At 38.5% G+C, this 26739-nt stretch overlaps 1 protein-coding gene across 2 annotated transcripts in view; it reads left to right on the top strand.

The window, feature by feature from the left end:
* Window positions 1-21932, top strand: part of CCDC170 (coiled-coil domain containing 170) — a 54810-nt gene extending 32878 nt beyond the window's left edge. For both annotated transcript variants that reach the window (XM_015821920.1, XM_029285220.1), the window contains exons 6-11: window positions 4598-4903; window positions 12433-12633; window positions 16539-16712; window positions 16943-17185; window positions 17882-18118; window positions 21393-21932. In XM_015821920.1, the coding sequence (XP_015677406.1) occupies window positions 4598-4903; window positions 12433-12633; window positions 16539-16712; window positions 16943-17185; window positions 17882-18118; window positions 21393-21545 (1314 nt within the window). In that variant the 3' untranslated portion in view covers window positions 21546-21932. The remainder of the gene's footprint in view (window positions 1-4597; window positions 4904-12432; window positions 12634-16538; window positions 16713-16942; window positions 17186-17881; window positions 18119-21392) is intronic.
* Window positions 21933-26739: the final 4807 nt, after the last annotated feature.

The raw sequence follows: 26739 nt of genomic DNA, 5'->3' as shown, positions 1-26739 counted from the left end.
GATATGACTTGGTAAACTGTGTTAGATTAATCGGGCTGGGGTGATAACTGAGCCTGTTCTATTGTGTTGGGGAATATTTATTTCCAGTGTTAGCTATCAATATACAGTTATGATTTGTTATACTGATTTTACATTTTTTGATTTTTGATTTTTTTTGTTAGTATTAATATATACCACCTAGATGCATAAATTAAGAGTTTGGAATTCTTATACATTATATAAACAGAGAACATTTTTTTCTAAAGGAATGCTTTAAAAAGACACTTTTATATTTTTATTATGTCTCAAAATGCAGACTGGTGTCACAACTACATCTTATAACAGTGGTGGCGAACCTATGGCACGGGTGCCAGAGGCGGCACTCAGAGCCCTCTCTGTGGGCATGCACGCCGTCACCCCAGTCCTTGGCCTTCAGCTGGGTTTTATAAAACCTTTTTGCTTTAGGCCTCCGTTGCTGTGTGCAAAAAAAAAAAAAGGTTCAATCAATCAATCAATTTCAACTTCTAACGGGGAAAAAAAAGATCTTGCAAAGTTGGAATTGATTGATTGAACTTTTTAGTCCCACCCAATCTGCTGTTATCACCGCAGCCACGTTCCACCCAATGGGCCACACACACCCCAATTGGCCACACCCAGCCAATGCGCCACACCCACCTGGCAACCGACGATGCATAGGTGGGTTTTGGGTTGCAGTTTGGGCACTCGGTCTCTAAAAGGTTCACCATCACTGTCTTATAACAACAAAGCTAGCCTATGGTAGAATATCCTTTTTAAGCAAGTAACACACTTTGTACATAATTAACATTGTACATGTAATAGATCTGGTAGCTGGAAGAATTCTGTCCATATCTGAAACTTATAGACACTTGAAAACATCTTTAATAATGAGACATAGGGTTACAAGTGACATTTCTATTGGCTTTTTATCAATTTTAGCATCCAAGTCAGAAAAAAAAGTGAGACTTTATTCACAAAGTGATTTACAAAGTAGTACAGTGAGTGTTTCAATAGTCCTCCAATCAGTTCAGTAAAGAAGATACAACAGTGCTCAGATTTATGGGCCAATCAACTCAACTTTTTTACAAAGATGCTAAGGATTTCTTCATCTACAAAATGGATAGAATTAGAATTCTTATATTATTTTGGTGCTTTAGAACTCTTAATCAAGACTTTCCATTTTTTAATCAGGTCTTCTGTTTAACTCCCCTGTTGATCTGATGCATTAGTTTTGCTGCTTTTTTTCCCCTTGCAAAGTTTTAAAATGTTTGAAAAAACATTTATCTTTGCAATAAACATAAAACTCCTTCAGCTTCATATGGTATTTCTTTCAATCTTATCACGTTGCTCCTTAATTAATTTCCCCCTTGTAAGTTTTTCAAATTACAATGCCAAGAACTATGTTGTAATGCTTTATCAAAGAAGAAAACCAGCATATTCTGGAATGCTTAGTTCATTGTCATTAAATCCATGCTGGCTGTTTGTAATCATTCTGTTTGCCTTAAGTATTTCAAATTAAAAAACATGCCAACCAGCTCCCTCAATGCATTTTAATTCTAAAAGAAAAAATATTTTTCAGATGATCAATTTCTTTAACATACATGGCCAATCAAGAAGCCCCCCCCCTACAAACAAAAGATTGTGAGAAGAGTCTAACTATGGGATTTAGCTGCTTCTCTTTTGCCCATTTATTTGGAGCAAGACCCTTTTCTGCTTATCTACCATACTGATTTTATGGAATCTGTTGTTTCTAAAAATAAAAGCAGCCTAGCTACATACAGAAAGATCCTGTTTTTTATATTTCTCATATATTTTCTTTCCAGGTTCAGTCTGTTCAGCTCATTTATGAGATTTATTTTATTTTTATTCTATTTTGTTTAAAGTAATGTTACATTTTAGCAACTATGCATGGACTGGTAACCACTTTTCTAGATCTGATGTAGGGATAACCTGGTTCATGGAGATACAGAGTGAGAGAGCATGCAAAAAGAACTTCTGGAAATCTGGATAAGAATGTACGAGTTTAACGTTGCCTGGATTTATTCAGAAAAAAACACACCTACCACAAAGTCTTCAGTAAAGGAAGGAGGATAGTTCCTGTGTGGGGAAGTTGTATTTGGCCTCAAGTTTAAATTCATGGAACTATGGAAATTCGATGTGACTTTGGGCCAATTATTCTGTCTCTGCCCTACTGAAGAAGAAGGAGTAGCAGAACCTTGGGGCAGAGTTAAAAGAGGGAGCAGCCTAGAATTCCTATGTAGCCACAAGCAGATTAAATCCACCTCATCCTTGAATTCTGTTGACCCTTACCTAATTTCCAAGCAAATGCTAACCATTCGTTGAAAAGATTCCTGTGCATAGGCATGAGTAGCAATACATCTGTTTAGTTCGACCTTCACATGTGGACCAGCTCTTTCGTGCCTGACCCCCGTCTACCTCATGCAGCATTGCTGTTGTGGGAATAAAATGAGTGTCGTTTCCCATGGAAGTTGCCTTAAACACGAAGAAGAAATATGGAATATAGATTTAACAAATACCTGCATGCACAGGGGAAATATCCTCCATGCAGACAAGAATGAGTTAGCAAAGTGTAGGGAATAATGGATACAGTGTGAATTCTGCCACCTCATCATACTGTTATCATAATAAATCAGGCTTTGGGGAAAAAAAGAAAAGCCAAATGGATGCTTAATTTGGTCTCTGGGTTGGCCATCTTTCTCTTTATTGTTCAGACAGTTATTTATTTCTCTTGAGATAAGTAACATACTTAACAATAATCACATCCCTTCCTCAAAAGCCACTTTGAGATCCAGTCAGTTGTTTGAAAGTTCTTCAAATGTTGTAATAATTCAGGTTTTAATTAATGTAGATTGATAGGTACTTTAGTTCTTATGAATAGCATATTTTCCTCTTTCTGGATCCTATCATATTGGGTGTGGTATCAATACAGAACATTCCCCCCCCCAAAAAAAATAAGTTAGCAGTTGCTATAGTTTATAGAGTGAGGAAGCAATGTTGTACTTACCTGTGACAAAAAGGGGAAACATTGGAATAATACTGCAATCTGAAAATGTTTCCTTAATTTCCATAAGAACTGTAATTTATTTCTTGTCACCAGAGTAATTTTCCCCTTCCTGCCAAATCTTTTTAAGAAAAGTACCAGGGAAATTAAATTAAATTAAATGGAAGCATGCCAAAATGCAGAAAAGCAGATAATATTGGCTGTGATGGCCTCAATTAGAATAGGTTTGAATGGTGACAACTATGTATTTAACCGTTTTTGGTTTTTTTTTGTTTTTTTTTTAAAAACACCTGTATTTAAGATGGGCACAATTACATAAATAATTCTGATCCTTCACAGCTCAAATGTCATTTTGGCTTTTGAAAGTAGTCATCTCCTAACACACACATATATACACAAACACGGTCGCACGCACACATGCATGCACACACCGGCAGAGACAAAACAATCAAAATCAAAAGTCTCTAGCTTCTGTTCCACATCAGTTGTTCCCAACGTTTTCTTTTCAACAAATCCAAGAGTGCTTTTGACCAATTGTTTCTATTCATATCATTAGATCTGGCAGAAGAGGCATATTATGGCCCCCATCATTTAAGGAAGGTCATCTGGAGGGATCCAAGAAGAGAGCCATGTCTGTCTTTGAGCTTGCCCTATGGAACATCATCCCTCCCCGAGATCAGATTGGCCCCCACCTTGGCTGTATCTGTCAGTCAGAGCCTGTGAAATGGTTATATGTTAATTGTAGTTTGATTTTTTTTTACTTTGCTGCCAGTTATGTATTTTATTTTAGTTGTCAGCTGTGTTTTTACCTGTTGTTAACTATCCAGAATAACTATGGATAGACGGGCAGCCATCTAAGTGAATTAAATTCACTACAGTAAAAACCTTCATGTAACAGATCATTCAAAGTTATCTAATAATCCTGAATGTTTGTTAAGTCTAAGATAAATTATTTAGTAATTAGTACTAAATCGTATTAGTACTAAATCGTATTAGTAGTTCATTTGTATAACAAACAAAGCAAACGACACCTTTCACACCAATTTGCATAATGGTGACATTCTACAAATCTCAGGAATTGCATCATTTGCGCCAATTAATGTCCTTCGGGGAGTTAAAGCAATGTGAAGACTTTGGCAGGAGTTAAAAAGTAGCGCTTTCAGCCTTGTGGTTTGGGTGGATTGACTTTACTCAGTATGGCAAGAAACAAATCAAAAATTCCCCCTCTTTCTTTGCTGATGCTGAATCATTCATGACTTGGATCCACAATGGCATTCCATAAATAAAAGGTCTTTTGTACTTATCAAATTATTTGGGTCCAGCCTACATTATATTGAAAGAAAATCATGGCAGAAGTCAATGGCAGGACTTTGAAGGTTTACCCAACGGCACCTATTGAGGTGATTGTTCCAAATCTCTGGATTCATAATTTATTTTCTTTCAGCAGAAACTATCCATGCATCTCTTGAAAGCAAGTTTTAGTAATAGTGCACATTGGGCATCTGTTATTCTCCTGGAAATGTGTTGTGAAATAACCGTTGTTTTTCTCTGTAAATATTATTCTTGTTTTTATTTTAGGACCTAAGCAACATTGCAGGAGCTAAGCAGAATCTTGAGGAGGAGATCAGAAGCCTCCAAGACAGACTGGCAGCCAGCCAACGGGCTTGGGAAGAATTGAGCCAACTAAAGGTCCATTGCAAGGAAAAAGAATCGGAACTGAGAACTTGTCTAGAGCAGGCCAGGGAACAAAAAAAGCTGCACAATGAATTCAAAGACAAAATGGGGACTTTACTAGGATGTAATCCCATGGTGGCGACTCCATCCAAGGAAGACATTGTGGAAAAAATCCGAGAGTTGTGCCACAGAGAGGAGAACAAAAAAAGAGTATGTTAACTTGTCTTATTTTTCTTCAGCGTCCTTAATTTATTCCTGTGTATAGATTTTATTTTAGTTCACTTCAAATTAATCCACGAATTGATAGGATTGTCTAATTGTAAGTGGTGACAGAATGACATTTGATGCGATTGTTCTAAACTGACAAGACATACCGTTGTTTTATTTTGATAAAATAGGGTATATAGCAGTTGCTCTGTATCTAATGATTGCAGGAGAAATCACAAGAAAAAAAGCAGAACCCATTAAAGAAAAGCACATCTTTAAATTGCAGTCTATTAAAAGGAGCACATGGTGACCTTTATTTATTTATTTTACATTATATCCTGCCCACTTTGAACCAACTCTAAGCAGAATAAAATCTAGGAATAAAATGGGGGGAAAGAATCTCTAGACCCGTACCTATAATCCCATCCTTAAAATCATTACAAACAAAGGGCAATGAAAAGGTGATCATTTGTTGTGTATTATATATATATCCGTCCCGGTTAGTAATTTAACTATCATTGCTACAGACTTTTCATATCACAATAAATATATTGCGGTTCCTTTTTTTTTTTTTTTTTTTTTTTTGCTTAAGGCGACATTGTCACCTCCATCCGCTATCTTAGTTGATGTTGTTTAGTTCCCCCTCTCTCCTTCCCACTTTTCAGCTTGACTGTTCATGTCTTGGATTTTACTGTATTTACATGAAAGAAAGGATGCCCCAAATTTAAGACAATTTCTCTCTCTAAATAAACTTATAGATTAATCATCATCATCACTCACCAACACAGGCAAAACTTACTGATAATCAATCAGTAACTACCGATTAATACTAATTGCCTGTAAAACACCATCTCTGAAATGCAAGGAAAATTCCTCTCCTCGCTTATACTAACGAAATTACATCATTCCAACTTACTCAGAAGTGTGCAAATACAAATGTATGCAATGTTTTCTTCCCTCCTTGCCTTTCAACAAAAAGAGTAAGAATAAAACACAATTGATAAAAAATATGAGGTGGAAGAAGGAAGGAAAAAGGAAATAAAACATGAATTGAGTGTTCATGCTTTTGAGCAGCAATGTTTGTGGCCATGTGTTCCTCCCATCCCCTTCTAATGTTTATTAATGTTAACTCTTAAAACCACCTTCACTATCCAGAGGTAATATAATTTGAGGGAAAGCCTTTTATTACGGTATCTTTTCCTCTGGTAATAAATGATAGAGTAGGAGCTGTTGGAGCATCTAAACCAGGGGTCTTCAAACTTGGCCCTTTTATGACTTGTGGACTTCAACTCCCAGAATTCCTCAGCCAGGCACGCTGGCTGAGGAATTCTGGTAGTTGAAGTCCACAAGTCATAAAAGGGCCAAGTTTGAAGACCTCTGATCTAAACTTAAAGCCAAATCTAGCAGTATCCTAAGATGAGAAACTCGACCTTTTAACAAAGGGTGAAGATCATCCTTTCCGAAGGCACCATTTTATCTTAGTTGGATTGTATACTTTATAACTCTTCTACTTCATGATCAACTCTAGAAGATGATTGATTCAGCATCTAATTCTATAGAAAAGGAAAAATAATCTGGGTGATAGTGCTCACCAACAAACCGACCCTTCTTTCAGAGTCAGATTTTAAACTGCCTGAGAATAAAATAGAGCTCTTTGGTATATAATAAACAGCTTTAATCTAGTACAGTCATATGTGCTGGGGCTATAACCCAAAAGATTTCCAGCCATTCTGGTCAAATATTCTGCTTGAACATGAATGTCCTATGAGTAAGTAACAATGGCAAAGAACAGGCCTGATTTAAATATCTCTTGCAGGTATTTATTAATCAACTGTTGAGATACTCCTGGGATAATAAATCCAGCTCCACATTTGTTGATACAATCTTTTTATAAATGCATTGCTTGGATTATATTTCTTTACAGGCGAAATTAGTACAGGTAATCCTCGACTTAACAACAGTTCATTTAGTGACTGTTTGAGGTTACAATAATAGCATTGAAAAAAGTGACTTATGACCGTTGCAGCATCCTCATGGTCACGTGATCAAAACTCAGATGCTTGGCAACTGGCTCATATTTATGACAGTGGCCGTGCCCTAGGGTCATGTGATCCTCTTTTGCAATCTTTTGACAAGCAAAATCAATGGGGAAGCCAGATTCACTTAACAACTATGTTACTAACTTAACAACTTCAGTGATTCACTTAACAACAACTTAACAATTGCGGCAAGAACTGTCATAAAATGGGGCAAAATTCACTTAACAAATGTCTCACTTAGCAATGGAACTTTTGGACTCAATTGTCAAGGACCATTTCAAGATGCCTCAAATGCCCCTCAATACAGTCTAGTTTCCTCTACATTGAGGGTACATTATGTCACAGATCCAGTAGAGGTTGCTCATGAACACTTTTTAAATTTCTTGGTTTTCTGTATGATGACCCAATTGTAGTTTAAATAACTTTGGATAATCCAAATGTGCTATAAAATGCTTTTTAAAATAATAATAAGAATAAGAATTCCTTAACAAGTAAATTTCCAATTAAATAATCCAAGCTTGTGGTCAGGAAACTTAGTATAGCTATTAGTGCAGTAAAAAGGCCCACTAAACTTTCAGGATATAAAGTTGAGTGCTTGATGTTTAGTAAACAGTTGCCTCTGTGATTTATTGCAATGAGCTGGCTCAATTGTCTATGCTGCAATACCACAGCTATTTCCTGAATAGTCCTGAAAATACTCAATTGCAGAGAAATACACATGTATGGTTGGGAGAGAGAGGCAGAAATACTTTACGCCAACCTGCTTTTGGCCGCCTGTCTTGGGACTCTTAACTCCCACAATTCCCAACCAGAATCCTGCATATGGACAGGATCAGGGTAAAGCGGAAATGTTGTAAAAGCTTTCAGCATTCTCTCTTCTTTTCTGACATTTTTATGCTACTCCTCTCCCAATGGCTTTCAGCAGCCTATAGCAGAAAGATGAAAAATAATCATGAAAAGAAAATACCCTAGTTATGCTACCGCTTGTGACAAAGAGTATTGTTAGAAATGCAAAGGATGATAAAACTTATGGAACCTTTCAAATTCAGCAAGCTGCTTATGTAATCCCTCTACACCGATAACAGGACACACTTGACATCATATATTATAGAAAGAAAACACATTGAGGTGACATCCCCATGGGAAGAAGAATGGATGCCTCGGTTACAACAGAAAGAGGGTTTGGGGGCTTCATTAGTGAAAGAAGAGCACATTGCTAGGATTGACAATGGGGTTAAGTGCTCCACCTGTACCTGAATACATTTGGCAGAAATGTTTAAGGGTACTATAATATAATGGGCAAAAGGAAATTGCAGTTTTTCATAAAATCAAAGGTGGGGGGGAAAAAAGTCAAATGCATTTGCTGAAAATCTGTGACACATTCCTAGCACAGAATAGATTTGAAAAAGATGAATGTCCTATTTACATTGTTCCAGAATGATGTCCACCAGCAAGGAGAGCTTGAATTTGGAGCTCAGGAACTCAGACTATTATACAACAGCAAAAGGGGCTTGAGCATGTTGTACTATTATCCCTCAGGAGGAAAGAACATTGTGTTCTACACGGTTAGTTTGGACGTATTCACAAATTTAGTGAGCTCTGGCTTACTGAACTCCTGGCTTACTGAATCTAGAAAAGCATGCAGCAAAACCATGTATGGATTTTTTAACACACAGAAATATCATCCACATGTGGTGTATGTACACACACACACAAGCACACACGCATCATATACATGCCTATGTATATCATTGTGTATAAAAACGTATTGTTATTAAATTATTTCGTGTATCTGGCTATGCTTCAGCATCTTGCAAGGCTTACTTTTGCTGGTTGTTTGCAAAAGGAGAATATAATCTGATGTTTGTGCTATAGCTAATCATTTCTATCCCTTGGACAAAATGTCTTAAATTATTTGTTCTTCACTTTGTTTGGTCGGAACTAACTTACGATGAGCCACCTGTTTCCAGTTCCTTTCAATCTTATTACTGAAGAAATGTTACGGTGCACGGTGTACTCAGAGAGTTAAAATGAAAACTTGCATGGATTGTTCCTTTGCCTGGACTATTGTCCTCGCTGAACATCTGGGAAATGAGTATCTTTGTTGAAAACAAATTCTCTTATCTCAAGCTAAAGAATCATTGCAGTTTTAATAGCTATAAATATACTGCAGGGCATCTGAAGTCCTTTTGGTATGCTTTCAGCTGTGTGGGGAGCTTATGCATCTTGGTAGAGAACTGGCAGGCTTTTCTCTTTCCCTTGCCCATTTTTTTTATTTTTTATTTGCTGAGAACAAATGACCTCGTTCATCTTTTTGGGCCTGGAATTCCACAGATGGTTTCATCTGTGTTGGCAGGGAAGAATGAGAGCTCTCACCTAACGCATCTGGAGAAACCAAGGTTTAGAAGCTGGTTGATGTGTGCCTAAGGTTTAGCTGGTGTTCTTAGCTGCGGTTCTTCCATTTGCTTGTCTGTATTGCTGTTCATACATTTCATAACATCACCATACAGACTTTTTCTTGGGGTCTCATCCTGAGTAACGTTATCTATCTGTATCTGAGATTTTGTAATTTTAAATGCTGAAGCTTTTAGCGAACACTGCCTGCATAAATGCTAGCAAAAATGAGGCCAGCTTGCAGACACAAGGACTGCATTTGCTAGTCAGGGTAACTATTTAACAGCTTTCAAGGGAGGGGGTGGGGGACTGAATAGGAACAAAAAAAATAAGCAATAAAGTTCTGCAGAGAAATACAATTAATTTTGAACAATCTTATGAATAGAATCCAATAATGTTCATTTTATCCATTTGGAGATTTATGGAAGCTTCATACAAGTAATAAAGCATATTTAAGACAGATGTTATTGTTTCTATGGTTTTGTGTAATGGGATTTGTTTTGGTTTTGGCTATGACTGCACTAGATTAGGTTTTATTTATTACCTTCTGTTGGCTTAAAATCTGTGGCATCACAACCATGTCAACCTTAATTTTAAAATGTTTTACTACATTTCAACTGATTGAGATTCAACCCTACATAGCTATAGAAAGTAAATGTTTGCCTTATATCTTAGAACGGGGGTGTCAAACTCGCAATGTCACGTGACGTATCGTGATGTATTGCGACTTTTTTTGCCATTCCCGGCAATGGGGTGGGCACGGTTTCGCTATGATGCATCCGGCCCACGGGCCGGCAGTTTGACACCCCTGTCTTAGAAGGTATTAAGCCAATGTATTCAATAGCCATACCCATGATTCTGGGTGTGGGCATTGATCAGAATATGGTCTTATTGACTTCTTACACAATAACTTTGAAGGAAAACCCTAGGAGACCTACTGTATGTACAGTATGTCTTTATTCCAGGTCCCTATAGACCAGTGATGGCGAACCTTTTAGAGACCAAGTGCCCAAACTGCAACCCAAAACCCACTTATTTATCGCCGGGTGCCAGGTGGGTGTGGCCCAGTGGGTGGGCGTGGCTGTGGTGGTCATGGCAGATTGAGTGGGAGTGGCCAAGATGGGCATGATCACCTCAATATTGCTCGTGGGGAGGAATGCCTGTGGGGTCCGGGCAGGGTTGGGGGAGATCCAGAGGGTCTCTGCCAGGTGGGGCGGTGGGCAGGAGGCTCGTCCTGCGGGGTGAGGTGAGGCAAGGCAAGGCGAGGCAGGGTGTGGGTACCATTGTCACAGGGCAAGGTATGGCAGCGGCAGGGGCGATGCTGCCTGACACCATCGGCCCCCGCACACAGAGGCCAGCGAGTGCATGGGTGCTGGGATGTATCCGGCCATATGGGACCTCAGCAAGTTAGTGGACGGTTGGTTGAAGAGGGACGGCATGGCCTGTGTGCCCACAGAGAGGGCTCTGAGTGCCACCTCTGGCACGCGTGCCATAGGTTCGCCACCACTGCTATAGACAGTAGAGCTTGGAATCTCACCTTTGCTTGTGTCCTATTTTCCTACCCATCTTCTTATCATTCGTTCATTTAGGAAACCTCTGTACTTTATATGCAGTGTCTTTTGAAATAATTTTTTTAAAAAAGATTTTCCATGTTCATATACAGAAAGAGATGGTATTTATCCAAAATCGAACTGTATCAGCCATTCGGAGCAAATAGTTCCTAAAATATGCTGTGTGGTACCGGCAAGGGTTTTATCTGAATTTTATAGAATTTTCAAGAATTAAATGAAAGCATGGGACATTACAAGGGAAGCACTGTACACCAAAAACTAACATTGCATTAATTTCTCAGTTTTCCATAACTGGAAGTTTAATAATGGAATAAATATTGCTCTGAGACTCAGTTTTGTCTAGTGGTTAGGGCAGTGGTTCTCAACCTTTTTAATGCCACGACCCCAACCGGTCGTAAGTCGAGGACTAAACCAGTCGTAAGTCGAGGACTAAACCGGTCGTAAGTCGAGGACTAAACTGGTCGTAAGTCGAGGACTAAACCGGTCGTAAGTCGAGGACTACCCAACCGGTTGTAAGTCGAGGACTTTCCCTGCCCGGGAGCGCCGCGCATGCGTGGTTCCGCCCCTTGTGCCGGCCGAGGCGTAGCTGGCAAGCGGCAGAGACGGAGCAGGCCGACCACCAGCTGGCCCAGCCCAAGGGAGGTAAGGCACCCGCCGGAAAAGGGGAAAAAAATGGCGGACAAAAAAAATGGCGGACAGCCTTGCTTGGCGACCCCCGTGAAATGGTCGATCGACCCCAAATGGGGTCCCGACCCACAGGTTGAGAACCACTGGATTAGGGCAACAGGCTAGAAAACAGGAGATTTTGAAAACAGGATTCTAGTCCCTCTAGTCACTTTTTCTCAGCTCTAGAAAGGAGGTCATAGCAAACCTCTTCTCAAATCTTGCCAAGAAAAGTGTGGGGACTTGTCCAGGCATTCTCCAAGAATCAGACATGATTGAACAGAAAGAAAGAAAAAAAGTTGTTTAATGTAAATTAATATCAGATTCTGGCATACCTGTAAATATTCTTGCATTAGTGTAACAATGGTTATCTGGCAGGTTTATACCATTATTTATCAATAAACTTTAAGTGAGTATGTATTGACCCATTTTCATTAGCAGAATATTTATTTGAATTTTCAAGGTGTATATGAATATAATGTCTGCTTCACAGGTTGCTCTAATTGTGGTTTGTTTGCGATTGGCTTAGCATATTGTGTGAATCTAGCTTTTGCAGTTCATAAGCCACAATTTATAGCTTTGTATGATATTATATGACTTCAACCAATGGAGAAAGTGTTTTTTTTTCCAACTGATCCAGGGTAAGAAATTGTAGCTAGGTGAGTTTTGTGAATTTGACCATAGTCCATATATGCTACACTGTGGTAACTGTTTATTTCAGTGCATTAAGTCCTTCTGATTAAGTGTTCATGTTTTTCCTGTTTGTTGAGTAGCATTTTACTGCTCCTTATAATTGGTGATTTTTCTTGTGCCACATATTAGTTTCATCCTCAATCTCTGATTTACGTTTCCTTTTGTTTCCCAGATGGTATCCCAGCTTGAAGCCCAAATAAGCAAACTTACTGAGACGCTGGAGACTCAGACAATGTTGCACCAGGAGGTGTTGCAAAGAGCCAAAAAATCAGAAAATAAATCAGAAATGCTTCATGATCAGTTGATGCGTCTAGAAGGAGAGGTGGTGTCTGGAGATGTGATGCGAGATGCTTGGAAACATGAGAAACAACAAGTAATATCTTATGTTTATAGGAAGGGTACCAAGGCAAGGCAGAGAAAGCTTAGTTTAATGATGTAGTCCTGATTTTACCAAAAATAAATGTATGATCCCATTACATTGGTATAGATGTATTCACATTAGTAAAATTTGTTGAAACAATCATTTTTCAGTATGGTCAGGATGGTGATTTGAACATAAAATGTGTACATATCCATTCAGGGTTCTTTGACTATATCATACAGTACTACAAAATTGAAGTCTTAGGCAGTATGGTAAGTAACAAGATGAGAAAATATTTAAGAAAATAATCTTGGATCTTGTAGAGATAATTTACTAAAATATTTTTCACTGCCGGTTTTAGACCCCAACAGGCAATCTGTTTTGGGATTAGTATTCCAGGTAAATTTTCCTGGAAGTTGCCAGCACTAGAGAGAATATAGCAGGGGAACTTAATATATTTTAAATGAAAATAAAATGTTACTGAGAAAACAGCTCTTTACCAGAAAGAGAATAACAGAATCCAAAGTAGGTCTCATTCAGCTAATTATATTATTGAAGCTTAAAGAAAGTCCATGAGTTTCATGGGACCCTTGCAAAAGATAAAATATTTGTTCAGTTAGGATTTTTTTTAAACTTTTTTTTACTTATGTTCCCTGATCAATGAGGGCTTGTTTGCCTAACTTCAGCATGTAAACCTGATCCCAACTTTGAGTATGTCAAAATTTCATTGATTCAGTTTTCTGCAATTTTCTTCTTTAGTTTTACAATGATCAAGCTACAGTGACATGGCTTACGGCCAGTTTGGACCAAAGTCATTGGAGGCAAATAAAGCCCACTGAAAGTGAAGCAATTGTTTCATTGCTCATTCTGTTGAATGATCCTAAGTGGGTTGATATAATGTATGGATAAAAGAGTTTTGCCCTAGCAAAAAAGCTTGGAATAGTTTGCCTCTTTTTGTCTCAAACCCTATTATTTATGTACTTGAGTGTCTTCTTAATGGAGCACAGCAAATGCACATTTTTCTGTCCTTCTCACAGAAGACCAGTGTGGTAGGTTAGATAGAAATGTGCCTATTCTGAGTGCACTGTCCAAGCCTGACTATAATGAAGCTTCATGATGTAGCTTTTGGTACAGCTGGCAAGAATCATTACTCTCGCCCATCAGAGAAAGCCTTGGAAACATTCATCTCTCCAATAGGCACTGACTCAGTGAAAAATCTCTTTGGGAGGCCCAGTGTCGCATCCCCTTCTTAGGACACTACAAGGCCAGCAAGGTAGCTGTAAAAATTGCCTCAAGCCATGGTCTTCCATCCTGTGAATATAGACGTTATGGATCAGAGGAAGCTTAAAGATTAGAACACATGCATACTTCACAAACTGTGTATAGATCCTGGTGCATGCATCTCTCTAGGAAGAGTTATTTTTGCATGTCCTTTAGAAAACATTAGTACCTTTACTGTTTTCATTTGTTTGCTGAGTGAGAATGGAAGAATTCCAGAGATACAACCATTATAGCATTTAGAACACAAGAGTTTTGTGGTACCTTAAATGTTTTTTTTAAAAAAATTGTGCCTCTTTCATTAAGCTTAATTCCTGCTGATTTCCTGGAGATGTCCACTCAGTTTTCTTCATAGAGTCAAGAAGGGATAGCCCTTACTTAACAACCAGTCCTTTTACAAATGTTCAAAGTTACAGTGACCATAGAATGGGTGCCTTAACAGCCCATAAAGACCCCCAACCAACATAAATAGTTGGGCTACCCCCCCAATAACTGCCTATAGTGCAGATCAGCTTTATGACTGGTTGTGGCATTCAACAGTCACATGACCACAAGTCATAATGAGTTTTGGCTGGTTTCCAGCATTATTTGCCAGTTTCCAACAAAATGCTCAAATGAAGATCACATCCAGGAAAGAGAGACGGGCTCTCTGCCCCTCAACCTCCCTGTCGTGGGTTTATGTTTACCCAATTCAGTGGGCTCCACGACACCAGAGAGCCAACCCAACAACACAGGTCCTAGACAACATCCACATAAGCACACACAAGCATTCACAGGCTGGTACTCACAGGCCGGTATTAACTGCTCTCTGTTCCACTCTTCCCCACCGCTTCTACACTTCCAGCTCCTGCTTCTCCAGTACTACTCCTTATAGTAGTAGTCCAGTCCCAGCTGCTTCCATGCTCAGCTTTTATAGTTAACAGTTGCTATGCTGGCTAGGGAGAGCCTTAATTGGAATGGGCAACAGCAGCACAGGTGCTGGCCATTTTGTAGGCAGTCTTTTCTCTCGTACTCCCTATATCAGGGGTGTCAAACTGCCGGCCCGCAGGCCGGATGCGTCATGCCAAAACCACACCCACCCCATTGCTGGCAATGGAAAAAAAGTCGCGATATGTTGCAACACGTCATGTGACGTTATGAGTTTGACACCCCTGCCTTACATAGTATGGAGGCTACATGATGCTGTCCTGGGAGTGAGCACCATTTTGGAGTGGCCACATTGTGGTCACTCATTGTTTTCATTGTGGCCTCTCCCAAAATGGTGTCCACTTCCAGCACAGCACTATGGGGCCTCCATGTTGGAATGCTGTGCAATGGAATGGCTGCTTCCCAAAGGAGATCTATGAAAAACATAAGTGACCGAGTTATGATGAGAGTAGGGATGAAGTGAAGGACCCAGTGGAGAGGGAAGCAGACATAAGGCCTGGGGGACCTAGAGGGTAGGATGAGGGGAAGATAGGTAGCATCCCTGCAGTTGGGCATAAGGACAGGCAGATTACCAAGCAACCAAATTTTGTTCGTGTGACTGTGGGGGCATTGCAGTGGCTATGAGCAGGAGTTTAATTTCAAATGGTCTCTCAGTATATGGCCATAAGTCAAGGACTACCTTTATACTGCCATAATCCTTAATGATTCCAAGCCATTGACAGCATAAAAATGCAAACCATACAACAATATACAAAAACAATATCACCTGGATAGTCAAAAGATAAATAGACAATGCCAAATGCTCTTCAGAAAAGCTTTGTTCTGACCAGTTTCTGGAAAGCTCAAAGGCTTAACCTCTGGAGGGAAGTTGTTCCACGGAATAAGACCCATCCTTGAGGAAGACAATTTTGTGGTCTTAGCCCTCCTATCCCAACTTCAGGAAAATGAAAAGCCATTAACAAATTCTCTTGAGATAAATGTACCGGATGGTGGGTTCTGATGGCACAAAGTTGTTTGAAAATACTGGGAGCGTGGCAAGAAAGGACTTTATGTGCTAAACCAGCGCTTTAAGTTGTACCCAGAAATCTACTGGAAGCTAAAAAGAAGCCCTGTTGTGACTTTTAAGAAGTCACAGTGACACAAATTTGGAAAACCTGTGATATCTGTATTCAGAACTTTACAAAAACCAAAACTCCTGCAATAGGGCATAGCTTGCATGCTGCACTTAATGCAGATTAAACATTGGCATTCTCTGGTGGGCTGCCTGCCCCAGTTTTATTAGATGGTGTTCTCTTTTAAAGTCTGAAGACATGGACAATAACGAGACAGAATGAATATGGAGAGAAAAGAGAATCTTTTTTTGGGTCCAGCCTACTGTAATTAAAAAGAATCAAACAGACTTACATGTGTTGGTTTCTTTAGTCTTGGCCATAAAAGTCTTTTAGAAAGCATGAATTAATTAAAATAGTTTTCACATGTTACGAGTAAATGCAACTCCTTTGAGCCATATTGGATTATTTGCAAATGTCTGAAAATATATGCCTTTTAATAGTAAAAGGCAGCATGGCAAGAAAACATGAAACAATAAAAATGTAACATTTTTATTGCATTAATAAATCTTTATTTCTGTTAAAGCAGTTGTAAGAGGCTAAGAATGCAAGCTTTGTTCTGAGCAAACTGGATGCCTTTCTCCTCATATTTTCTTTCCAAAGTATCTTAAGTTTCTGGATCTGCTCTCTGAAAAGATGAACCTGGACAGCATAGCAGTGGAGATTGGATTTGACATGAGGTTGGACGCAGTGCTGGCTCGTGCAGAGCAGTTGATTAAGCTGGAAAAAGGCACATTGACTGACAATAAGATCATGGTCCGAAACCTGCAGAGGAAGGTAAGAAAAATATCTAAACAGCAGAGGTATTAATGCTTGGTTCATTTTTTTACAATATTGTAATACCAAACTAGGGCTGGCATAGTATTCATTTAAGTCTCATTCAAATCCCATCAAGGAGAGGGGAAGAAGTAGGCTCCGCTTTTCCCTGGAGAAAGAATAGAATTAGACAGTAATAAATAACAAATATTTACTATCACAGGTGACTTTTTTTAAATTTGGAAATGTAGGTAAAAGCTCAGAAAGAGCAACTTGAGAACAAAGAACTGCATGTGAAACTTTTGCGTCAGAAGATCGTCCAGCTGGAAGAAGAGAAGCAAATGCGCACAGCCCTGGCCGTAGAAAGGGATGAGGCCAATCTCACACTCAGAAAGTTACAAAAGAAAACAGACAGATTGCAGAACGAACTTTCTTTGGCGAGAGAAACAAACACAGATCTGAAAGTTAAGCTTGCTGACACGAATGAACTGAAGGTGGGTAATAAAGCCAATAGTGCAGGCATGTCAAACTGCCAGCCCACGGGCCGGATGTGTCATGACAAAACCGTGCCCACCCATTGCCGGCAATAGGGAAAAAGTCACAATACGTCACACGATGTCACATGACGTCGCGAGTTTGACATGCCTGCAATAGTGTGATTAAAACCATATTTAGAGGGGTATGGATAAAAGTGAATGGATTTGCATTTAACTTCATAATATCTGGAAGTTTTTAAGAAGAGACTGGGCAGCCATTTGTCTGAAATGGTATAGGGTTTCCTGCCTGAGCAGGGGGTTGGACTAGATGACATCCCTTCCAACATCATCATCATCATCATCATTATTATTATTATTATTATGATCATCATCATCATCATCATCATCATCATCATCATCGTCATCATCATCATCATCATCATCATCATCATCATCATCATCTATGTCTAACCTGTCCATGCCAATTTCTCCACAATAGAAAGCAATTTTGAATTGATTAGCCATGTGCCTTCTTCAAGAACCTGAAATTTAGGAGATAGCCCATACTTGACACAACTTCCAGTGTGCACTTCTTGCAAGTGATCCTTATTTGGGTAGTTGAGGCTCAGGGAAAAGTGAAATGCTTCTTGGCATCTTATATGATATTTCCCTTAGACCACTTCCATGTTTTCTTCTTTGGAATTTGTGTTCCAGATCAAAGCACTGGAGCAAGACAAAACCATAGAAGAACTAAGCAAATCCCAAGAGAAACTGGAAAAGATGAAGACCAAAGCTGAGAAGCAATTAACCTCTGTCAAGTGTGAGTTACATGTTACAGAACGTGCAGCAAAGGAAGATAAAGAAAAGGCTAAACACTTGCTGGAGTCTGTGAGTACAGAAGCAATAGCACTTAAATCAACTCTTGAAGAAGTCATGAAAAGAGAGAAACAGGTATGTGCCAAGATCACCAATAAAGTGTTATTTGCCACCTTTATCCATTCATCAGTCTAGATATTTGCCCACTCACAGAGCAGCTAACGATCTATTAAAAGGAATAATAAATTTCTAGAATAATTAAAACAACACCTTGCATTCAGAGTGATTCATATACCACACAATCATGTCCCTGAAGATAAGCTCACCAATTATCTTGATCCACTACTTGAGGGATAACCAGCTTTTCAATGCCCTACGAAAGAATGATAGGGTTGGGGGGTCTCCTGAATATTGATGGGTTAGGTGTTCCATAGGGCAGGGCCTGTTCAATAGAAAGGATTCAGAGCATGTCTGCCCTGTCAGGGATAGGCAGAAGTAATTGGAGATACGTAATCCTTGCAAGTAACATGGCTTTATGCCATGAAGGACTTTAGGGGTAATAGCCAACATCTTGAATTGGACCCCAAAATCCACTGGGGCTAAGGCAGCTCACAAATACATCCTAGCAGTTGGTGTTACTGTGCCATGTACGCTCATAGCCATTCACAGCACTGCATTCTGCACCACCTGTAAGAAATGGCCTTCATTGGCAGCTCCATGTAGAGCAATAATTGCAGTAATTCCGATGGAAAGCGTGCCAGTTTGGGTTTTGAAGCAATTTTATAAGTTCTCTTTCAATTGAAAAGAGCAAGGAAGAGGATATACAGTATAGGGAGTAAGAGCCTCATCTAATTATTACATGTGAGAATGCTAGTGTGTAGCGCCAGTTACCTGGGGAACAAGTGGGGCTATATGTACAGTTGCCTTGAAAAGAATACGAATCATTGCATTCCCAAAAGCATTAGTGCAACCCATAGGATTCATTGGCATGTCAGAAGGTTAAAGAAATCTGCAGTGAAACCATTATGGTTGATATAGGGAGCTTCGTGGGACTTTTCCTAAGGCGGGACTCTCCAGGTACCACAGAGAAATGTGAATGGAATATCACCTACAGGTTTTTGAGCGTATGTTTAAGATGTTTAATTAAGACACAGCAATAAAATGTTGCAGTCCAGTGGTCTTTTCCACTACCGATATTGACCAAATCACAGCTTCAATTATTCTGGGTCAGCTTTGTGCTATGGGGTCAGCTGTGTTTTGTTGTTTGGAGACTTGTGCAAGTACGAATTACTGAGAAGTTCTGTATATCTCTCCCCACCTCGGTTATGTGGTCTATATTGGAAAAGTCTTTATTTTAAGCAAAACAAAAAACTAGGGCATGGAGAGTGTTTTTCTCTTAAATCTTCTCTTACTTTGCCATTATTATACTTTTGCACAATCTAATTTAGGCCCAATATGTTTTTGAAATTTCATGCTAAAGGGAAGGACCCACAGATCCACGATAGGTGTCTTCATTACCACTTTCCCAAGAGAAATGTTTTCTGGGAACAATACAGAATCATCAAATGAGAACCTTTGAGCCACAAATGCCCAGTTATGAAACAGACGTGCCTGATGATCTGTGTGAATGTAACTCTAATGTTTATAGGTAGAGTTTTACTTCATAATGCCACATGAACTTACTTTTCAAAACTTGCCTTTCTTTCAAAAACAAAAATATTGCAATCTGTTACATCAAATGTCATCTATTTTAATAGCACAAGGCTAAAGAACAAACAATAATTGTAAGCCTTTGGCATGTGACCTTTCAAACACACTGAACCACAAAAGAATGTTTGAACGTATTTTAAGATAATTCAGATCATGCAGTGAGGTGTGTAATATTAAATATGTGACTGCAATGCAAATTACACAGAACTTTAAATTTCCCCCTCTATTTTGATTTTTTTTTTTGAAAAATCACAATATGCTCCAGTGTTTGCCACAAAACAATTACTTTCAGCTTCTTCCTGTCTTAATTTCTGTATTAATAAGTAGATTAAATTGAACATTTATCCATTTATCTACCTGATGTCACTCTGACTTTAATGAAAATATTAAATCTAAGCCCAGGCACCACAACTTCAGACAGGAGAAGGAGAATGTGCTTCTCTTGGGCGACATTCTTCCATAGATTTTTTTGTTTTTTGTTTACAAAGTGTCGTGAAGAAGGGTTCCAAAACATTTACTGATTGATTTGTTGAATTTATGTTGGTTGCTTTTTAGCATATAAAACTGAACACCAGCATTGAAGTACAGAATATAATAATTTAAAGATTTCAGCAACATTAACAGTTAGGGTTTTTTTTATTTTTATTCTCTCGGGTAGCCAGTTTTGAGAAAATAATTTCTTTTTACAGGTGAGTAAATATATATGTGAGCCAGTTTGATAGAGTGGTTAAGGCACCAGGCTAGAAACTTGGAAACCATAAGTTCTAGTTCCATCTTGGGCACAAAGCCAGCTGGGTGACCTTGGGCCAATCTCTCTCTCTCAGGCTTAAGAAGGAAGCAAGAGCAAAATCTTGCCAAGAAAATTGCTAGGATTAGTTCAGGCAGTTATCAGGAGTCAACAATGATTGGAAGGTACAGAAATAAACAGCAACTACAGGTAACCTACAACCACAATTGAGCCCAAAATTTCTGTTGCTAAGTGAGACAGTTGTTCAATGAATTTTTACCCATGTTATGCCTGTTCTTGCCCCAGCTGTTAAGTGAATCGCTGCAGTTGTTAAGTTAGTAAGACGGTTGTTAAGTGAACCTGGCTTCCCCATTGACTTTGCTTATCTAAAGGTTGCAAAAGGGGATCACATGACCCCGGGACACTGCGAGCGTCATAAATATGGGTCAGTTGCCAAGCATCTGAAATTTGATCATGTGACCATGGGGACGCTGCGATGGTCGTAAGTGTGAAAAATGGGCATTAGTCACTTTTTTCAGTGCCGTTTTAACTTCAGATTGTCACTAAATGAACTGTTGTAAGTCAAGGACTACCTGTATATTGCTGTGAAGCTCAGAATGCGTAGCTCATCATCTACAGAGGCACTAGGTTTGGTAAGAATATGCCACTTAATTACAACACTTACTGGGGTGTTTAGATTAGGTTTCACTAGTTAGACTTCAATTCCTGTAATTTAGAGAATTCTCGAGAAACAAACAAAGTCATTATTTTTGCTCTGTGGTGAGTTCAGTGTAGTTACAGGTTGATGACATCACTCAAGACGCTCATCTGCTAGCCACTCCTGACATCTTTCCAGATTACAGGAATATCTAGAGGAATTTCAGAAGTAGGTTGCTGTAAACCAGCATATTGGCTTGGGAGAAGACATGCAGCTATATAGTTCACCTTATTTGTTTTCCTTTGCTCCTGCAGCTGGCAGATTTCCGAACAGTCATCTCTCGCCTGTTGGGTCTCAATATCGCCACTGTGGCTCTTCCTGACTATGAAATAGTAACTCGTCTTGAGGGGTTGATCCATTCTCATCAGCATCATTGCTCTTCCTGTGCCTGCTTCAAATGTCAGTGAGAGAAGATGGACTCTCACAACGTCTCCATTGGGTGCCTCCATTTTTTTTCTACAAATAATAGTTAAAACAGTGGAAGTCCAGTAGGATGTTCCAAAAGTTAACATTTTGTTAGAGTTAAAATATTGCCTACTCTGAGGAAAAAGAACATTAAGAAGTACCAATGAAGTATCTTAATAAACAATATATATAGAATTGGGTGAACAGCTTATGCTCTCAGCATCAAAAATGAAACAAAATTCTCATCATCATCATAATCATTCTACAGACTATCCTGAGGATGGATGGGCAAAAAAAAAAAGGAAAATCTCCTGTGAACAGATCTTTCCCGATGCAACAGATCCTCCTAGGATACAAGCTTACGGTAGTGGCCAAAATTTGGAAACCTTTTGGTAAAAGTGTATTTTTGAGGTTTGATAGCTAAGAACACCATTTTTGGGGGGGAGCAGTACCATAAAATTATATATCAATGGAAAGATAATTTAATCAAGAATGTAATGCAACAAAGTTTGTTCAATTATCTGTATTGTATTCTATGAAAGATTATAGCCAAATAACCAGAAAAAGGAAGCACAACTTGCTTAGGTAGCTTTCCTTCATCTGATTGTAGCCAATGAGCATGAGTGTTTGGAGAGCCAATCAGGTGTCATCTTGTTTTGGCAATGAGCCAATCAGATCACAGTAGGATTCAGTTATTGATGTCATGTGTTGAAGCTGAGAGGAGGACATTTGTCAGTGTGTTATGTAATCACTATCAAGTTGGTTGGGATTTTTTGTGTTTTTTCATTTAGTGAGCTTGTAAAACGTAATAAAATTAAAGTAATGGTGCAAAGAGTTGACTGGTTGCCCAGAAAGCGATGTAAAATAGTATTATTAAGTAAACAAGGCTACAATTATAAAGAAATTAGAAGAAAAATTGGTGGAAACTTAACCAAAGATGGCATTTCTACTGTACACTTTTCCCAAAAGGTTTCCACAATTTTGGCCACTACTGTACAGTATGTGTCAATGCATTTGCTTTGCAAAACAAGAGAGACAAGTAATTGACAAGTAATTGACAAGTTACAAAACAGATGTTCCCATGTCTGCAGTTTTCCCGTATATAAAATATGTCTGTTTTTAGTCTGTGAGATTGTATAGGAAGTTCATAAGAACATCAGTCCATTTTTATGTGTTTATAATAGTGATTTAAATATTGCAAGAGTTCTTTAAAATTGCATCCAATTTTAGCATGTCAAAGAATTACTAAAATCTGAAGAAGAGTATTAAGGTAGATACATTCCATATGGAAATTTCAGTGCTTAAATTAAATGGAAGAAATATCACATTGGCACCAATTAAATAAATAAGATTAGCACTTGGATAGCTAAAATTAAAATAACAATTGTTTTAAAATTTAAAACATCCATTTTGGCTGCAGCCCCATGGTCCATGAAATACTTTCCACAGGGTCCTCAGATTTCTTGAATCTTAGCTTCTAAGAGCAGAGAAATGTTCATTTTAAAGGAGAAACCTCATACCACAAGCTTCCTATATGAAACAATAGCAATATCCACATTCAGTATTTCTCCAGTGTCAGGATTTGCCAAGACAGGCTGTGAATAAGTAGTATTCCAAGCCATTCCATGCTCTACCATGACCCAGAATTGGTGAGAATTATGTTAATCCTTAAATAAACTTTGTTCATTTCTCTCTTTTTGGCAACAATAGAAAGAAAGTTAAGACAAAGAAAAATCAACACAGGAAGGGACATGGTGGCAGTTCTTCCTTGTTTAAATACATAGATACTTCGAATTTCTAGCAACCGACCGAATGAACAAAGATTTAGTAATATTACAGGATCAGAGATTTAGAAGTGACCATTCATCACAGTTCAGCTCCCATAACTCAGCATCAGACAGAGATTTAGAAAATCAAAGGTTGAATACGTTCTAATTTAAGAAATCTGGAATCTACTATTCTGAACTAAATCCCCTTTAGTAATTTAAATAAATGCTTTGAAAATGTTTGCCTAAATCAGGGGTGTCAAACTGCCGGCCTACGGGCTGGATGCGTCATGCCAAAACCGCGCCCACCTCATTGCCGGAAATGGAAAAAAAGTCGCGATATATCGTGACATGTCACATGACGTTGCGAGTTTGACACCCCTGGCCTAAATCAAGTCTCACGTAGTATTTTCTTTGGTAGAAAAGCTGAAGCAATAACATTTGGATAACGGCTGTCATTTATAATAGCAGTTGCAGTGTGCATTTTTAAAAATAAACATAGATTTGAATGAGAATAAATCATTGCTGGATAGAATGTTGGGGGTCAATTTCTTTCATTCCCTTTGGACGCCTGCTGAAACAGTCTCTTCTGGTTACATGTAAAGTAGAGAGTAATTGAGTTGTATATCCATTTTCTAAAAGAATATCTAAATATCTGTTTAAAGTTTCACATGTCTGACATGTTGAACAGGTAATAGAATGTCAGATCAATAGAAAACACAGACTGCAACCAAAAGAGCTACTCAATTTCCTGTGAAATATTTGGATGGTTTATAAGATATCTTTCAATTGTAGGGAAGAGTGTCTTGTCCTTGATAACGGCATAAACCTCCCAGATTCCTCCTGGCAATTCTACCTTCCCATCCCTTCTACCTGATTTTTTGACCTATGAGTATGGCTATTTCCCCAGGTCAAAGCATTATGTACTGGCATGTTAATATCTGTTCTTTGCCCCTTGATGTGTAATCTCAAGGGGACAGAATGAAAGACCCATTTTCCCCGTGATTTAAGTTTTTAAATAAATGACACTTATTTTGTAATGTAACTATCAGTATCAAACAAGGCGGTTATGGAATAGGTATAATAATACAAGAAATGGAGTATTTTTTTTAAAAAAAGAAATAAGGGCATCCTTGAGGAGATAGGCTAGTTATAACATATTACGTAAATCAAATATCTGCATGTTAAAGCTAATAATCTGTAAATAGACTGAGCAAATGAGGCAGGGAGGCAAAGAACACATACTGAGTTAGCTGAATAGAAAATAAAAGATCACTCACAGAGCTGCTTACATTTTTCCTGCCAAATTTGTGTAATTAATTCCAGTTTTTCCAGAGGCATGGAGGCATTGGGTCTGAAATCCATACCTAATCTGGAAACAGACTGCAGTTCTACACTCTGTTCATCCCACCTGATCACCTGGGGAAAAAATAATTTCTACCGTAATATATTCACTTCCTGATTCCTATCCCAATGTCTTGTTGAAAGTGTGACTTTAGTTATAAAATATTTAAAACATGCCAGCTAACAAGCCATTCACTTAAAAATAACCAGTTATCTGAGGTATCCTTAGTGCTCTCTGAGCTTGATTGTTTTGCAGATGTTTCATTGCCCAAACTAGGTAACATCATCAGTGCTCAGTTATCTTGCAAGCCCGCAGATCCACACAACATTTTACACATTTTTCTACAAACCAGAGTGCTTTTTTTTCTATTGTGTCTGAAACTTGACAGATTTAATGTCTTAAAAGAGTAATAAAATGCCAGTGTAAACTTTAAAAAGTGTTATGCTGGTGGGTGAATCTCCCACTACAATCAATGACATACTAAAACAAATGGGGATTCAAGAAAATGAATAATTTTGGATTCTTAGAGATAAAGAGCTCTTGGTACTTAAGACATTGTACAGCCAGGACGAAATGGAAGAATTGTTGTGGAAACATGGGAGGTTTCCAGTTGGAAAGTAAACATAATTATATTGAATAAAAATTGAAATGTAATGTCACAAACAAATTGAGTAATTAAAGATTCTGGCACACTTTTGATAGGTAGTAAAGAACTACAAGAATCAAAACCAACCATAGGTGGTATTATGCATTATGGGTTTATTGATGTATGTCTCCATATTTATACCTAAGCAAGTAAAAATAAGAGATTTTGTACTACCTGCATTTGCTGGTAGTGTAGGATGTGGCTCATACCAAACTGACTTTTTCCAGATGTTTTCAACTGCAGTCCTTGAAATTGATTAGCTAATGTGGCCAAAGATCAGGGAATATGAGACAAGTAACCCATAACTCCTGGAAAAGGCATCTAGATTCTAATGGGAAGTCCTCAAAGAAGGTAGAAGCATTCTGATAAATAGCAGACATGTCAAACTCGCGACGTCACGTGACATTGCGCAACGTATCGGGATGCTTTTGCCATTGCCGGCAATGGGGTGGGCGCGGCTTCCGGATGACGGGTCCGGCCCATGGGCCGGCAGTTAGACACCCCTGGTGTAGAGGGGTTTGCAGAAGTGACAGTAAACAACACGTGGATGAATTATGCAAAATAAGTTTTGTTGTATGCAAAAGGATATATTGGTATGAGGAAGAAACAGCAATCCTAAGCATACTTGTAAAGAACCTTATCTGTTGTAAATCTACTTCTGGCAAGAATTAAGGATAGCTGTTTCTCTACTACTACCCAGAGGGTGCTCAGAATGCGAAGAATATTGCTCATAATTACCAAGTGGCATGTAGACATTTTCACCCATTTGCTACTGATAGTCCTCTAAAGAACAATCTTCAAAATATTTTGGTTATGCTGCAGGTGATTAATTATAGGGTACTGTCAACATGAACAATGTTTAACAAAAAAGGCTTTGAAATGGTAGAAAACAGTGAAATAGCAAAGAGACATTAAACAAAATCTACTGGAAAAAATATTTGGCAGCCTTAAAGGTCAGAATCTGATTTGTAGAATGTATGAAGACCACAGATACTTTCTGATTTTCAAGAAATGTTGGATGTAAGTTCTATTAACAGTAGGCATGTGATATTTTATTTAAGAGAGAAAATGAATCACAGCTAACCATCATAATGGCTCTGTAGGAGGCTCTAGATTGGGAGAGGCTAGGAGTATATTTCCATATTTATTGTCAGCCTCACTGGGAGTTCTCCAACACAGTGGGAGGGATTACTTTTTATTGTTTGCCGACAAAATTAAGATGTTTCTAACTTTCCCTATTTTGTAAGATCTCAAAGCATGTTATAATCAATAAAACCAGTAAAACCATAGAAAGTGGTTCAAGAAAGCTGACCACTGAACGAGTTTTTTACTTCTTTATTTCATCCCATATGAGTAAAAAAACATGGAAAGAATGTACAACAGTGCATCACCTAACACTAGAGTTCGTAAAGGCAGGTAATTATGACCTATACAGTATG

The sequence above is a fragment of the Protobothrops mucrosquamatus genome, unplaced genomic scaffold (assembly GCF_001527695.2).
Source record: "Protobothrops mucrosquamatus isolate PMUCROS unplaced genomic scaffold, P.Mucros_1.0 scaffold_168, whole genome shotgun sequence".
NCBI lineage: Eukaryota > Metazoa > Chordata > Lepidosauria > Squamata > Viperidae > Protobothrops > Protobothrops mucrosquamatus.
Note: the sequence above shows the minus strand (reverse complement) of the source record. Positions and strands in the feature narration are given on the sequence as shown.